Raw genomic sequence first — 16,149 nt, 5'->3', positions numbered from 1 at the left:
GACCCTCAGTTTGGGTTCAGCCAGGACCACTCAGCTCCTGACCTCATTACAGCCTTGGTTCAAACATGGACAAAAGAGCTGAAGTCAAGAGATGAGGTGAGAGTGACTGCCCTTGACATCAAGGCAGCATTTGACTGAGCATGGCATGAAGGAGTCCTAGCAGAACTGGAGTCCATGGGAATCAGGGGGAAAATTCTCTGCTGGTTGGAGGCGTACCTAGCGCAAAGGAAGATGGTTATGGTTGTTGGATGTCAATCATCTCAGTCCCAGGACATCACTGCAGGAGTTCCTTAGGGTAGTTTCCTAGGCCCAACCATCGTCAGCTGCTTCATCAATGACCTTCAATCATAAGGTCAGAAATGGGGATGTTTGCTGATGATTTTAAAAATTCTTTCATGGGATGTGTGCATCGCTGGCAAGGCCAGCATTTGTTGCCCATCCCTAATTGCCCTTGAATTGAGTGGCTTGCTAGGCCATTTCAGAAGGCAGTTAAGAGTCAGCCGCATTGCTGTGGGTCGGAAGTCACCTGTCAGCCAGACCAGGTAAGGATGGCAGACCTCCTTCCCTAAAGGACATTAATGAACCAGATGGGTTGTTACAAGAATCGATGATAGATGATAATTGATAAAATTGATCATTTTCAATTTTAATACTCTTTATAATTTCAATTTTAATACTCTTGCCCCGGAGCATCCCTGTATCTATGACCCAAATAACAGGTTATTACTTTGACCATCAGTAACTTTAAAGACTGCATCCAACACCTTAAGAGTACAGCGTTCAATCTAATGGTGTCAGATCTATCTGTAAGGTCACTTTTGAGGTGGGAAATTTGAACTCATGTCCCCAGGGCATTAGCCTGGGCCTCTGAGTTACTAGTTCAGTGACAATACCACTACACCAATGCCTCACAATGCTCAGCACCATTTAGGACTCCTCAGACACTGAAGCAGTCCATGTAAAAATGCAGCAAGACCTGGACAATATCCAGGCTTGGGCTGATAAGTGGCAAGTAACATTTGCACCACACAAGTGCCAGGCAATGACCATCTCCAACAAGACAGAATCTAACCATCTCCCCATGACATTCAATGGCATTACGAACACTGAATCCCCCACTATCAACATCCTTGGGGTGACCATTGACCAGAAACTGAACTGAAGTAGCCTGGGGGAGGCGGTGGCATAATGGTATTGTCACTGGACTAGAAACCCAGAGACCCAGGGTTTTGTTCTAGGGACATGCATTCCAATCCTACCACAGCAGAAGTTGGAATTTGAATTCAATTAATAATTATGGAATTAAAAGCTAGTCTAATGATGGGCATGAAGCCATTGTCAATTGATGTAAAAACCTGTCTGGTTCATTAATGTCCTTTAGAGAAGAAAATCTGCTGTCCTTACCTGGTCTGGCCTACATGTGACTGTTAATGCCCTCTGAAATGGTCCAGCAAGTCACTCAATTACATCAAACTGCTACAGAGTCAATAAGGAATGAAACCGGATGGACCACCATGCATCAACCTAGGCACTGGAAACAGCAACGGCAAACCCAGCCGTGTCGACCCTGCAAAGCTCTCCTTCCTAACATCTGGGGGCTTGTGCCAAAGCTGGGAGAGCTGTCTCACAGACTAGTCAAGCAACAGCCTGACATAGTCATACTCATGAAATCATACCTTACAATGCCCCAGACACCGCCATCACCAACCCCAGTTATATCCTGCCCCACTGGCAGGACAGACCAAGCAGATGTGGCAGCACAGTGGTATACAGTCGGAAGGGAGTTGCCCTGGGAGTCCTCAACATAGACTCCGGACCCGATGAAGACCCATGGCATCAAGTCAAACATGGGCAAGGAAATCTCCTGCTGATTACCAATTACCGCTCCCCCCCGCCCCCCTCAGCTGATGAATCAGTACTCCTCCATGTTGAACACCACTTGGATGAAGCACTGAGGGTGGCAAAGGCACAGAATGTATTCTGGGTGGGGGACTTCAAAGATCATCGCCAAGAATGGCTTGGTAGCACCACTACTGACCGAGCTGGCCGAGTCTTAAAGGACATAGCTGCGAGACTGGGTCTGCAGCAGGTGGTGAGGGAAAAACATACTTGACCTTGTCCTCACTAATCTGCCTGCCGCAGATGCATCTGCCCATGACAGTATTGGTAGGAGTGACCACCGCACAGTCCTTGTGAAGACAAAGTCCCATCTTCACATTCAGGATACCCTCCATCGTGTTGTGTGGCACTACCACCATGCTAAATCGGATAGCTTTTAAACAGATCTAGCAATGCAAAACTGGGCATCCATGAGGTGCTGTGGGCCATCAGCAGCAGCAGAATTGTATTCAACCACAATCTGTAACCTCATGACCCAGCATATCCCCCACTCTACCATTACCATTAAGCCGGGGGACCAACCCTGGTTCAATTAAGAGTGCAGAAGGGCATGCCAGGAGCAGCACCAGGCATACCTCAAAATGAGGTGTCAACCTTGTGAGGCTACAACCCAGGACTACTTGCCTACCAAAGAACGTAAGCAGCATGCGATGGACAGAGCTAAGTGATCCCACAACCAACAGATCAGATCTAAGCTCTGCGGTCCTGCCACATCCAGCCATGAATGGTGGTGGACAATTAAACAACTAACTGGAGCAGGTGGCTCCACAAATATCCCCATCCTCCATGATGGGGGTGCCCAGCACATCAGTGCAAAAGATAAGGCTGAAGCATTTGCAACAATCTTCAGCCAGAAGTGCCGAGTGGATGATCCATCTCGGCCTCCTCCTGAAGTCCCCAACATCACAGATGCCAGTCTTCAGCCAATTCAATTCAGTCCAAGAAATGACTAAAGGCACTGGATGCTACAAAGGCTATGGGCCCTGACAATAATAGTACTGAAGACTTATGCTCCAGAACTTGCCGTGCCCCTAGCCAAGCTGTTCCAGTACAGCTACAACACTGACATCCACCCTGCAATGTAGAAAATTGTCCAGGTATGTCCTGTACACAAAAAGCAGGACAAATCCAACCTGACCAATTACCGCCCCTTCAGTCTATGCTTAATCATCAGTAAAGTGATGGAAGGTGTCGTCGACAGGGCTTTTAAGTGACACTTGCTTAGCAATAACCTGCTCAGTTTGAGTTTTGCCAGGGCCACTCAGCTCCTGACTTCATTACAGCCTTGGTTCAAACATGAACAAAAGAGCTCAAGTCAAAAGGTGAGGTGAGAGTGACTGCCCTTGACATCAAGGTAGCATTTGACAGAGTATGGCATCAGAGAGCCCTAGCAAAACTCTTTGCTGGTTGGTGTTGTACCTAACGCAAAGGAAGATGGTTGTGGTTGTTGGAGGTCAATCATCTCAGCTCCAGGACATCACTGCAGGATTTCCTCAGGGTCGTGTCCAACCATCTTCAGCTGTTTCATCAATGACCTTGCTTCAGTCATCGGGTCAGAAGTGGGGATGTTCGCTGATGATTGCACAATGTTCAGCACCATACGTGACTCCTCAGATACTGAAGCAGTCTGTGTAGAAATGCAGCAATGCCTGGACAATATCCAGGCTTGGGCTGATAAGTGACAAGTAACATTCGTGTCACACAAGTGCCAGACAATGATCTATGCCATTTCCTTCAATGCAGATTTCCTTCCTTAGAGGACATTGGTGTACCAGATGGGTTTTTATGACAATCAATGATAGTTTCATGGCACCATCACGGATGCTAGCTTTCAATTCCAGATTTTTAAAATTAATGAATTGAATTTAGATTCTACCAGCTGCCAGAACATTAGCCTGGACTTCTGGATTACTAGCTCAGTGACATTACGTCACCATCTCCCTGTCTACTAGTGTGTCAGTGAGTGAATAAATAGGGTGGGAAAGAATATTTAGCAAAGGATAGCACTAACCCTGCCTGAGCTTGGGGTGATCTCTGACCTCTTCCTCCTTTTATGACCTCCAATTCTAGAATTTTGAGGACAATGCCATTTTATAATGCGTCAGTGTGTGATAGCTGGGTGGATTGCCCTTTTGTCCATAGCCATTCCTGTTTGTTATCATAGAATCACATAATAGTTACAGCACAGAAGGAGGCCATTCGGCCCAGCGTGTCAGTGTCAGCTCTCTGCAAGAGCAACTCATCTAGTCCCCCTCCCCTGCCTTTTCCCTGTTTCCCTGCAATTGTTTTCTCTTCAGATAATTATCCAGTTCCCTTTTGAAGGCCTTGATTGGTTGTGCCTCCACCACACTCTCAGGCAGTTCATTCCACATGCTAACCACTTGTGTAAAAAAAGTTTGTCCAGTTGTTTCCTGTAAACAGACACAAGATGCACAGGTGTTAGAATTTGAAAGGTCAGTGACTTGTCACCTAGCCTTTGTGTCTCATGTGTGAGTTCATGAACAGGCCTCTGTGGCAGCATACTTGATGGTCCCAACTCGCATTACCTATATGTGACATTACATACATGATTCAGTGCCAGAAAGGAAGTTTTCCCTGCAGTAAGGCAAGCAAGCATATCCATGTGTCAAAGACCTAAACGTTTGGGGAGTACTTGCATTCAGTTTAGTTAAACTGTAGCAGAGATAAAACTCTGTGACAAGCATCCTACAGTCATTGACTTTAGACTAGGCATATTCCGAGAAATGTTAACCTTGATAGTCTTACTGAATCCAGAAAAACATTTTCTCATATTACTTGCATATTCTATGGACTTGGAAGTAGCATTTACTTGCTTGGCCATCTAAGCTCAGTCCTGATAGAAGGGGGACACTAAGAAAGGTGAAGAGGCCAATCCTGCTTTATTTTATCTCATGGAGCAGCATTTTCAGGACAATTCTGCCCCTTTACTCCTGCCCTCCATTGTCTGTTGCTTAAACCTTGTTGCTTCCCATTAAATGTAAGCAGCAGGTCTTTAAGAGCTGTTGATCCCAATAGATAGCCCACCATGTCTGAAGCATGCTCCCTGCACCTGGAGCGACATCTTTAGGGAGTGATACATACTATTACAATGAGCTTGAAAAATTGGACAAGGTCCCAGTGCAAACAATTTGATCTAGTCTCACTGGCACTGCGATGGAAGTGGATAATCAGCTCTTTAGTGCCATCTTGTGGGGTTCTTTTTCAGGTCAACTTCATGTCAGATAAATTTGCAACTTTATTGCAATTCCATGTTTAAGTAGAGCAAAGCAGCCCTTTCTTGTTACTTATGTTCCTCTTTGATCTAACCTTCAGAAGTTTGAACAGATTCATTAAAAGGAAAGTTTGAGATTAACAGAGTTGTTTGGAAACTGGCAAGTAGTTTTTCTCTTCAGATACTTATTTTCACAAACAATCTCAGGAATACAGTTCATCCTTGCCTCCAGATTGGGAGATCTTATAAAAATCACTTGTCTTGAAACTGTACTATGCTTCAAGTTTTCTTGTGCAGCCGTAAATCAATGATTGATATGTGTGTATCTGCTTCTGATGATGATCAGTCTATGTTAGTTATTGCAAGATCCCTTATGGTTCCAGACAGAGTTCTTCAAGACGACTGAATACTGTTTATATAACCCTCAAGAACTTTCAAGTCAAGCTAATCTGTTACTTTGGGAAGGAACATAGGAGTTCCTAGACATCAAAAGACAACCTACTACCAGCCAAGTAGTTGCCTGGCATAATAATAATGGAGCTGTTGTATAATCATAGCAATTAATTAGCCTCAAGCAAACCCGGAGGTGACTTGAGGAAAACGCCAGTAGTGGAAAGCTTCGGGAAGTCAGCTCTTCCTCCTAAGCATGCTACATTTACCAGATGTCTCATTACTTACATATTGTCTCTCAGAATGTTATTTTCTGAAATAAATTATCAAATTTGCAATTCATTGAATCAGTACAAACTGCTTCCACCATTTCTCCAGGGAGTCTGTTCCATAGATTGATCACTCGTTCAATGAAATATTTTTTCCTCAGATTAGTTTTGATTTTGCCTTCTTCAAACGCAGGCCCTGTCCTCTGGATGTTATCATAAAACTGATTCTTTTCATGAAGATAGTTCTGCTGACACTTTTTGAGCAGCTGTGTAGTTTTCCTGTTCCTCCCACTTGCTGCCACAAACATTTTTATTAAAACTCAATCCAGAGCACATTAAGCCATTGCAATCTTTGAAGTTAATTTACTTCCTCTATTATTAAGACTATGACGTTATTGGAATTTTTAACAGCTCCAAATTGGGAGCTTGCGTCTTGGTCACCATTGACTCATCATACCATGTGGATGGATAGATCTGACAGCTTTATCTTGAACGGCTTCATCAAACAACAGCTCTGGGAACAGGTGACTCAGTGAAGATGGGAGAGGATGTCAATCTTTTATTTTAATTTTTATAATTGCTTATAGTTAGTAAGATCTTGATTTTTGTACTCTATGGGCAAATTAAGCATGTTGAATGCTGTTGGGGGTTGGGGAAATACTGCTGAGCAGATTTAGAGCAGGTTACTTTAGAAAAGACAATGAAAAGGAAGAGATATGCTTTAGACAGCAGAAAATTACCATAGCACATTTATACAGTTAGTTAAATGAAAATTTTTGTAGTTTTCTAATTAATTTGTGCTTAGTCCATAGAGATTTCAGTGTGCTTGGTTCAGTTCTTGTCAGATGGAGTGGAGACTAGATTGTTCAACTCTGCTACCTCTAGGGTTGGCAAGCCTCCAGGATTGTCCTGCGGGAATTTCCAGGAATTAAAGATTCATCAGCTGACTGTGTAGTCTCCCTTTAAGAAAATACCGAGTCTGAACTTTATTTTTATTTTACCCAGTATGTTGTATGTTGTGCAATGTGTTATCTTTTGTATGTGTCACATTTGTACTTTATAAACCCTGCGATTTTAATTCTGGGCAGGAATCTGTTCACCACCCCACACCACCACGTACACACACACACACACACATGCCAGAAGTTTATGCCCCCCCCCGCCCCACCCCCGGGACCAGGCTGGAAGATTTCTCCTCCAAAAATAGCGGTGCCTCTAACCAAGCTGTTCCAGAATAGCTACAGCTACAAGGAAGATGGTTGTGGTCGTTGGAGTCCAATCATCTCAGTGCCAGGACTTTGCTGCAGGAGTTCTGGATGCTGCACTTTCGGAAGGATGTGAGGGTGTTGAAGAGGGTGCAGAAAAGATTCACGAGAATGATTCCAGGGATTAGGAACTTTAGTTATGAAGATAGATTGGAGAAGTTGGGACTGTTTTCCTTGGAGAAGAGAAGGCTGAGAGGAGATTTGATAGAGGAATTCAAAATCATGAGGGGTCTGGACAGAGTAGATAGGAGAAACAGTTCCCGCTTGTGAAAGGATTGAGAATGAGAGGGCACAGATTTAAAGTAATTGTTAAAAGAAGTGAAAGCGACACAAGGAAAAACATTTTCATGCAGCGAGTGTTTAAGGTCTGGAATGCATTGCCTGAGAGTGTAGTGGAGGCAGGTTCAATTGAAGCATTCAAAAGGGAATTTGACTCTTGTGTGAGAAGGAATAATGTGCAAAGTTACAGGGAGAAGGTGGGGGAGTGGGACAAGGTGAATTGCTCATTCGGAGAACTGGTGCAGACACGATGGGCCGAATGGCCGCCTTCTACACTGTAACAATTCTGTGATTCCTCAGGGTAGTGTTCAAAGAGCAATCATTTTCAGCTGCTTCATCAGTGATCTTCCATGTTTACTGATGATAGTGTTCAGTTTCATTTGCAACTCCTCAGATAATGAAGAAGTCTGTGCCCGTATGCAGCAAGATATGGACAGCCTTGAGGCTTGGGCTGAAAAGAGCCAAGTAACATTCATGCCACACAAGTATCAGGTAATGAGCATCTCCAACTAGAAAGAGTCTAATCACCTCCCCTTGACATTCAACAGTATCATCAAATCCCCCACTATCAACATCCTGGAGGCCACCGTTAACCAAAAACTTAACTGGGTCAGCAACATAAATACTGTGGCTACAAGAACAGGCCAGGCCAGAGATTGCATATTCTGCGGCAAGTATCTCATTTGTTGATTCTCCAATGTCTTTCTGCTACCTACATGGCACAAGTCAGGAGTATGATAGAATTCTGTTGACTTGCCTGGATAAGTGTCACTCCAGTAACACTTAAGAAGCTCAACACCAGCCGGGATAAAGCAACCCGCTTGATCTGTGTCTCATCCACAATCTTAAACATTCACACCTTCCACTACCGGTGCACCGTGTATCATCTACAAGATGAACTACAGCAACTCTCCCAGGCTTCTTCAGCAGCACCTCCCAAACCTGCAACCTCTACCACCTAGAAGGACAAGGGCAGCAGGTGCATAGTAACAGCACCACCTGCAGGTTTCCTTTCAAGTTACACACCAGCCTGACTTGGAAATATATCGCCGTTCCTTCATTATCGCTGGGTCAAAATCCTGGAACTGCCTACCTAACTATTGGAATACCTTTACTACATCAACTGTAGTGATTTAAGAAGGTGGCTTACCATCACCTTCCCAAAAAATTAGGAATGGACAATAAATGCTAGCTGTGCTGATGACACAACATCCAGTGAATAAATAAAAAATAAATTACCGTGACCAGCTTCCTTGGCAACATGTATATGAGAGGCTGATTGTTCGTTTTTGGTGGCTAAGCCCAACAAAGATTTAGAATTACTAAATCAGATAATTTTTTTGAAATCTGTAGTCAAGAATGACAGTTGGTTTAGTGAACCTTGAGTGCCGATATCTATGCAGGCCTCTGTTATCTCTATCTTTGGTCAGTCAGTACATCTGTGAAGTAGACCAAATAGATTTTGTGCTCTTTGAAGTAAGGAGGGGTGGTAGGTTTAATTCTTTCCCCTGTTTCTCCTTCTTATTCTCATTCTTCCTGTCCTCTGCTTCCTCATCCTCTCACTCTTTTCTCTGTTTCTTCCTATATGTAAAGCAGCCCCTTAGACCAATATAATATTGTTTGAAAGTGCCTCAGAATAAGTACACTGTTGTTGTACCACAGCTACCTTAACAGTCCTTGTTGTAATAAAGGATTTTAGTTAATGATCTGCAGTTCACTAACTCATGATAAAGTTATATGAAACTCACAACCTTACATGAATTTATATCTGAAAAGTTTTATGAAGTTTTGAGAATATCAGAAAGTGTAAAACAAAAAAATTGAGATATGTCATGCTGTGTAAAATTTTACAAAGAATTCTTTCAAAACTCAAAAGCCAAGTATTGCAGATGCTAGAAATCCTATGGGTAATCCCTATCGGTTTAAGCCAAGTTGAAGAGATGCAGCTCTAAGATCTTAACCCACAAGAAGGTTCTCTTTAAGATGAATCAACTTTTTATTTTATTTAAGTGTACAGGCCCACTACATAAGTTTATTTTAAATTGGTTAATACTTCCATTAAAATAGAAGAGAGAGAACTTAATATGTAAGCATCATAAGTATTTGTACAATAAATTTGCCATCAGTGTTTTCTAGCCTAGGGTAATGTTAACTGTGACATTCATCTCATTTTAATTGCTCCTTTTATTGAGGTAGCAAATAAAATATGAGGACAACAGTCAGTCGCTTGTCATTGGCAGAAAGGGACCAGAAAGCAGGGAAGGCTTTGTCTTCTCTACAAGGGGCTGTATAGTTCTACCGGGAGAAGCTGAGCCTCCTTGTACTCCTCTGTGAGCTTCTGGAAACTAGTTCTGGATAGATGTGGAGGGTAGGGTTGCCTAAATGTTCCCTTCTCCTGACAGAACCTGCTGCAGCTCCAACATGCTCTCCTTACTGTTCCTGTTATTGGTGCTGGTGTCCATGCTCCTGTACTTCCTACTCAATCTCCTCTTCTGTCCAGAATTGAGTTGCTGGAATGATTCTCATCATTCTTCTCCTTATTCACCCTCGCTGGAGGCAAAAATGATTTCTGCCAAGTACTGCCAAAAAGCCTCAGTCTTGCAATCACTGCTCAAGTTGCAAATCCTTCCACAGCAATGAAATATCAATAGCAACAAAAGTATTGACCAGATTTGTTCTGCAGCTGCTTGCCCCTTTAGAAACTATACCTAAATGCTGATTTCGGCCTTCACCACTAAGGATTGCTGGTTGGGTCTACCCCTTGATAATACTTTTATTTTGATATCCACAAAGTACATTGGGATCCTAATTGCATCATCAGATCCTGATTTACATATGCATTGTCTTACCACTTCATTCTGTCTATTTAACCTAAGGACCCTGGGGAAATGGCACCGACAGCATTGTCTATGAAAATGGGGCAGTAAATCTTGCCCTGCACTTTGGGAGGCCCTACAGCCCAGTTTCCACTCGGTGGATTCCTGGAAATTCAGCCTTCAGTGAGGACAGGATTGAACTCAGTTTTGATACCATCTACAGTCCTTAGGCTGCAGAACGGTGCCAACTGCAAACCCAGACTTCTGGTAAAATTTGACTTTCCAAGTTTTTTGCCATTCTCAAGCAGTCAAACCTGCTTGCTTTGGTAAGAAGTGTGGGTTGGGGTGGGGAGAAAGGACAAGATTGAGCCTACCGGTGATGCCTTCTATAGTCAAATAGTTGGCTGCCTACTTTCTAGCTTCACACAGGAGGAATAGCTGTTTGGATGGGAAAATAAGGAGCACTTGTGGAAATGGACTCTAGCAAAATTCAGTGCTTGCAAGAGAAGAAAAAAGCAAAGATGTGACCGCATAGGGAGATAGTTTTGCACATGGTGAGTTACAGAGCACCACTGGAAAAATACATAATTTCAGCACAGATAAGGTATGAAATAAAAAAGGAAGAAGTAACAAAATGTGAAACAAAGCACAAAATAAAGAAAATGTACACATACACATTTTGACATTACCTCACCATCTCTCCTTATTGACATTTAATAGTCTTCTTTTCCGCAGCAAATTTCATGATGTACTGTTTGTAAATCAAATCATACATCTGTTAGAATAAAGAACAATTTTTGACTTAAAACAATTTGCCAGCTGATCAAACAGTCTTATTTCAGTATATTGCTATTTATTATACTCTGAGCACTATGCAAAAACCTTAAACCTTTTGTTCTTAGAATGACATTACTGTTGTCTTGGATAGCATTTACAACTTTCCTACTGGAAAGGTACAGGGAAAATTTTTGAATGAAAATCACTTTAATCACAGAGGAAGCCCTTTGGAGACAGAAAATTGCATTTGGACGATCTTGGATTTACCATTGGCCTCATTCTGTCATTCCCTTGACTTCCAGAGAAAAAACTAATTCTTTTCTTTTGGGCCTCCTTATCTCGAGAGACAATGGATACGCGCCTGGAGGTGGTCAGTGGTTTGTGAAGCAGCGCCTGGAGTGGCTATAAAGGCCAATTCTGGAGTGACAGGCTCTTCCACAGGTGCTGCAGAGAAATTTGTTTGTTGGGGCTGTTGCACAGTTGGCTCTCCCCTTGCGCCTCTGTCTTTTTTCCTGCCAACTACTAAGTCTCTTCGACTCGCCACAATTTAGCCCTGTCTTTATGGCTGCCCGCCAGCTCTGGCGAATGCTGGCAACTGACTCCCACGACTTGTGATCAATGTCACACGATTTCATGTCGCGTTTGCAGACGTCTTTATAACGGAGACATGGACGGCCGGTGGGTCTGATACCAGTGGCGAGCTCGCTGTACAATGTGTCTTTGGGGATCCTGCCATTTTCCATGCGGCTCACATGGCCAAGCCATCTCAAGCGCCGCTGACTCAGTAGTGTGTATAAGCTGGGGATGTTGGCCGCTTCAAGGACTTCTGTGTTGGAGATATAGTCCTGCCACCTGATGCCAAGTATTCTCCGAAGGCAGCGAAGATGGAATGAATTGAGACGTCGCTCTTGGCTGGCATACGTTGTCCAGGCCTCGCTGCCGTAGAGCAAGGTACTGAGGACACAGGCCTGATACACTCGGACTTTTGTGTTCCGTGTCAGTGCGCCATTTTCCCACACTCTCTTGGCCAGTCTGAACATAGCAGTGGAAGCCTTACCCATGCGCTTGTTGATTTCTGCATCTAGAGACAGGTTACTGGTGATAGTTGAGCCTAGGTAGGTGAACTCTTGAACCACTTCCAGAGCGTGGTCGCCAATATTGATGGATGGAGCATTTCTGACATCCTGCCCCATGATGTTCGTTTTCTTGAGGCTGATGGTTAGGCCAAATTCATTGCAGGCAGACGCAAACCTGTCGATGAGACTCTGCAGGCATTCTTCAGTGTGAGATGTTAAAGCAGCATCGTCAGCAAAGAGCAGAGTGAATGAATAACCCCTATGCTACTGCCAGACAGCAAATGCAGAATACAGTTTTACCGCATTGATGCAGTCCCTCTGTTAAAGTTGTTATAGGCTGACTGGCCCTATTGGCCACCAAGGAATACTAATGTTGTTGTTGTGATTGAAAGATTCAACAAATTAGTTGAATTGTACAGTCATTTACTGTGCAGCAACAGAATATTTTATAATTATATGATTTGCCAATTGTTTAATTCATATAAAGAATTGTTTAGGCATGTCATTTCTATGTTGAGTGAGATTACTATTTTGTTAATTGTCTAAAATCCAGTAGTATTGCCAAATATAGCCAATGGTTAATGCTGATTATTTTTAATAATCTAATTTCGGAGACTTCCAAAGTATTGAGTGGCTTCAAAAATGAATAGAGTGGGCTGCTTTACTTTGATCCTAATTTTCATGTTACTGTGCAATTAAGTGCTATGTTATAAAGTATAGGCAATAAAAATGAAATGAACAATTTATTGTCTGATATGAGTTCCGTAATTATGCCTAGTCAAATGCATAAAATGATGATGTGGTGGCCTCATTCATTATTACTAAAATGCATCATCTGAAGCATTTTTGCGTACCTGATGGTGAATACTAAAGTGACACATTTTTGGGTCAAATTAAATGTTAAATAAAGTAAGAAGTTGATGTATTTTTGATTACTGATTCACATATGGTTAGCATAACCCCCTCTTTCCTTTCACAGGTTTTGAGTTTGGCTTCGTTTTTCTTACAGTACAACCAAATCATCAAGACAACCTAAGTTAATGTGAGGCATAATGCCAGCAAGTGAATGCTAGCTGTCACCAGAGGCCAGAGGGGAAGTAATGCTGGGAATGGCTGCTGAGCTCTATTGATTATGCTCAAGTTCAGCTGCAGCATGGAGCTAGCAGGTGGATGCCATCTGTGGCCAAAGGCTATTTTGGGTGTAAAAGATTGGCAGAAATGCCAAGCAGCTCTCTAGGGTGAAATCACAACATAAGTTGCCTTTGTTCAGTTAACGGCAGTGAATGTTTTCAGCTTAACATTAGCCATGGGAAGCATGTTGCTTACATAAACTAATATGTCCTGAAGGGTGTTACCCAAAAATGAAAAAGGACTGAGTTACCCAGGTTCCTGGAATCAGATTGTTGCATAATTACTGTGTTTTGAATGGTGTGGCTCTTCTTCCAAGTGAGCAAAAATTTATAACTATTTTTTTCCATCTTCCATACAGATGCAAGACAAAAGTCTACCAAGATAATCTTCCGGACACAAGCGTTGTTATTGTTTTTCATAATGAGGCCTGGAGCACTCTGCTTCGTACAATTCACAGCGTACTCATTCGTTCCCCCAAAAAGGTACTTACAGAGATCATCCTAGTGGATGATGATAGTGAAAGAGGTAAAAACAATTTCCTTTACTTAACAGTAAATATTGTCGTGAGAATATCATTGTATGAAAATATGGAAATAAATTTTCCTGTTAATTCAATATTTCAAGTGAGCTTCAGATGACAGATGAGCTTATTATTTGCCCTGTTATAATTGAGCCCATTTGGACATTAAAGGTGAAGGATGGTATTTGTGGTGCACAGTTCTGTATTTGCTGCTCCTTAGGCTGAAAATTAGGATGAAAATTTGACAACTATGCAATGTGATTAATCCTGTGTGTGGTCTATTGAAACTGTTTTGCTTCAGTTTATTTCATGGTTATAATGATACATGCCAAATTAGCATGGCTATTCTGCTAGCCACCAACAGATTTTGTGAGCCGAACTAGACAAACAACAATTCCAAATGGGTTGGAGATCTGTAATGCTGACTCTCTGCCTACTTTAGTGCTGCCCCATTTTCCGCAGTCCTTTCTGCTAGCTCTTAGAAGCACCTGCCCATTTTTATGTGCATACTAATGAAAAGACAATAATGTGGGAATGTCATATGTCCCTTTTTTCCATTATTTTCACCGAATCATATTCATGCCTGTTCTAAATGGGTACCCAGAGTCACTAAGTGCCATGAAGAGGGTGGAAGCAAATTTAAGGTGGTCTAGATTCAATATTAGCAGGTGCCATTAAAGGATTTTTGTGCCATTTGCTTCCATACTCCACTTCAGATAGGACTAAATGGCCTTAATTGTTCCTTGGAGGACAAGGAAAAAGTGGGATGTTGGCTGCTGAGGCTCATGGCACTCACCTGTGTGTATGCCCACCCCAGTGTATATAGGCAGATGTGTGACTAGCTACATTAGTCTGAGCAGCAGTGCCTGCAAAAGCTTTGCTTTCCAAAGGAAGCAGTAATTGGGTTGCCAGCTGCAAGTGACTCTGCAGGCCACCTCCCCCACAAGCTACTCCTCTGCCAGTGACTGTTAAGGCCACCGTTCCCCTTAATTTCTATACTGTGGAGCGATTCCAGGCTGCCGCTGGGGACGTGGGTGATTTTAGATAAACAGCTGTTCATACATGCAGTAATCAAGTTACATTATACTCTAGACCTAGCAATTGTGTCATATTTACCCATGCACAACCACTCTATAGAGTGGCAGAATTTGCCTAAGGAACAAAGAGTCATAAATTGTAACTATGTGGCTATAAGTGCTCCCTTGCTCAAAGACCATTCATTCATCAACAGGAACAGATTCCATTTTCTCAATGTCCGGTTCATTTATGCTTGACAGCACTGCATAATTGATACTGATCACCCTGGTTTTCATACTCAGATGGGAAGTTGTCAGCACAAGGTTTTTGATTTAAAAGCAGCTGCAACGTACACCTGAACCAGGAGACCTGAGGCCCGCTCGAAATTGCTTCCTGTTGGTGTCAGCATGAGCGTGTAATGTGTGATCTCTTAAACCACCTTGGGCTTCTCACCGTTGCTACCTGTCTGGCTAGAGTACATCAGGTGGCTGGCTGCTGCATTTCAGTGCAAGCCATTAGGAATTAAGGTGACATTTATCTCACAGTAGCTAAGTTCTGAGATGGACTTGCTGTAATCTGCACCTTTTGTGGTGCTAAATGGACAACAGGACCCTCTGTCCTTTCAACCATATCTGCAGGCATTAGAGGTGGCTGGCCTACATGTACTGTCATTCCGAAGCACAGTACAGCATGTGTTCCCATTTCTACCACACCACTAGTACTGGGAACTGCCTCCCCATTGGAACAAATCTTTGGGAAAACAGATCTCATAATAGCATGATCATTAAAGCCCCATGTGATGCTCATTTGCAAGCCCAATCCTTTTGATTCTGGAAGAGAGCCTTCTCGAACCTGGTATTCGAGTGTTCTATGGCAGTAGTCTGGGCATCTGTCTGCCCTTAGAACCAATGTTATGGAGAGCCTCTGCTGAAGATGTCCATGTGGCTGTGACACACTTCAGCATGGACCCTACCCTGGGTGTCATACTCAGATGAAAATCCATCAGCGTAAGGTTTAGGAGGGATGAACTTGCTAAATCAGTGTCCTCTGGTTCTAGACCCTTCTGCCAATGGTAATAATTTCTCGCTATCTACTCTGTCCAGATCCCTCATGATTTTGAATACCTCTATCAAAACTCCTCTCAACCTTCTCTCCTCTAAGGAGAGCAATCACAGCTTCATCAATCTATCCATGTAACTGAAGACTCTTATCCCCGGATCTCGTCTCATAAATCTTTTCTGCACCCTCTCCAGTGCCTTCACATCCTTCCCAAAGTGTGGTGCCCAGAATTGGACACAATACTCTAGTTGAGGCCAAACCAGTGTTGTATAAATGTTCACATAACTTCCTTGTTTTTGTACTCTATGTCTCTATTTTTCAGCCCAGGATCCCGTATGCCTCACTAACCACCTTCTCAACCTGCCCTGCAAACTGCAGTGATTTGTGCACATATACCCTCAGGTCTCTCTGCTCCTGCA

At 43.0% G+C, this 16,149-nt stretch overlaps 1 protein-coding gene across 6 annotated transcripts in view; it reads left to right on the top strand.

Annotated features, from left to right (window-relative positions):
• Positions 1 to 16,149, top strand: part of galnt13 (polypeptide N-acetylgalactosaminyltransferase 13) — a 542,151-nt gene that overhangs the window by 277,452 nt on the left and 248,550 nt on the right. For all 6 annotated transcript variants that reach the window (XM_068035308.1, XM_068035305.1, XM_068035304.1 and 3 more), the window contains one exon: positions 13,493 to 13,659. In XM_068035308.1, coding sequence (XP_067891409.1) covers positions 13,493 to 13,659 — 167 coding nt within the window. The remainder of the gene's footprint in view (positions 1 to 13,492; positions 13,660 to 16,149) is intronic.

This window comes from Heterodontus francisci, chromosome 7 (genome assembly GCF_036365525.1).
Source record: "Heterodontus francisci isolate sHetFra1 chromosome 7, sHetFra1.hap1, whole genome shotgun sequence".
Taxonomy (NCBI): Eukaryota; Metazoa; Chordata; class Chondrichthyes; order Heterodontiformes; family Heterodontidae; genus Heterodontus; species Heterodontus francisci.
Note: the sequence above shows the minus strand (reverse complement) of the source record. Positions and strands in the feature narration are given on the sequence as shown.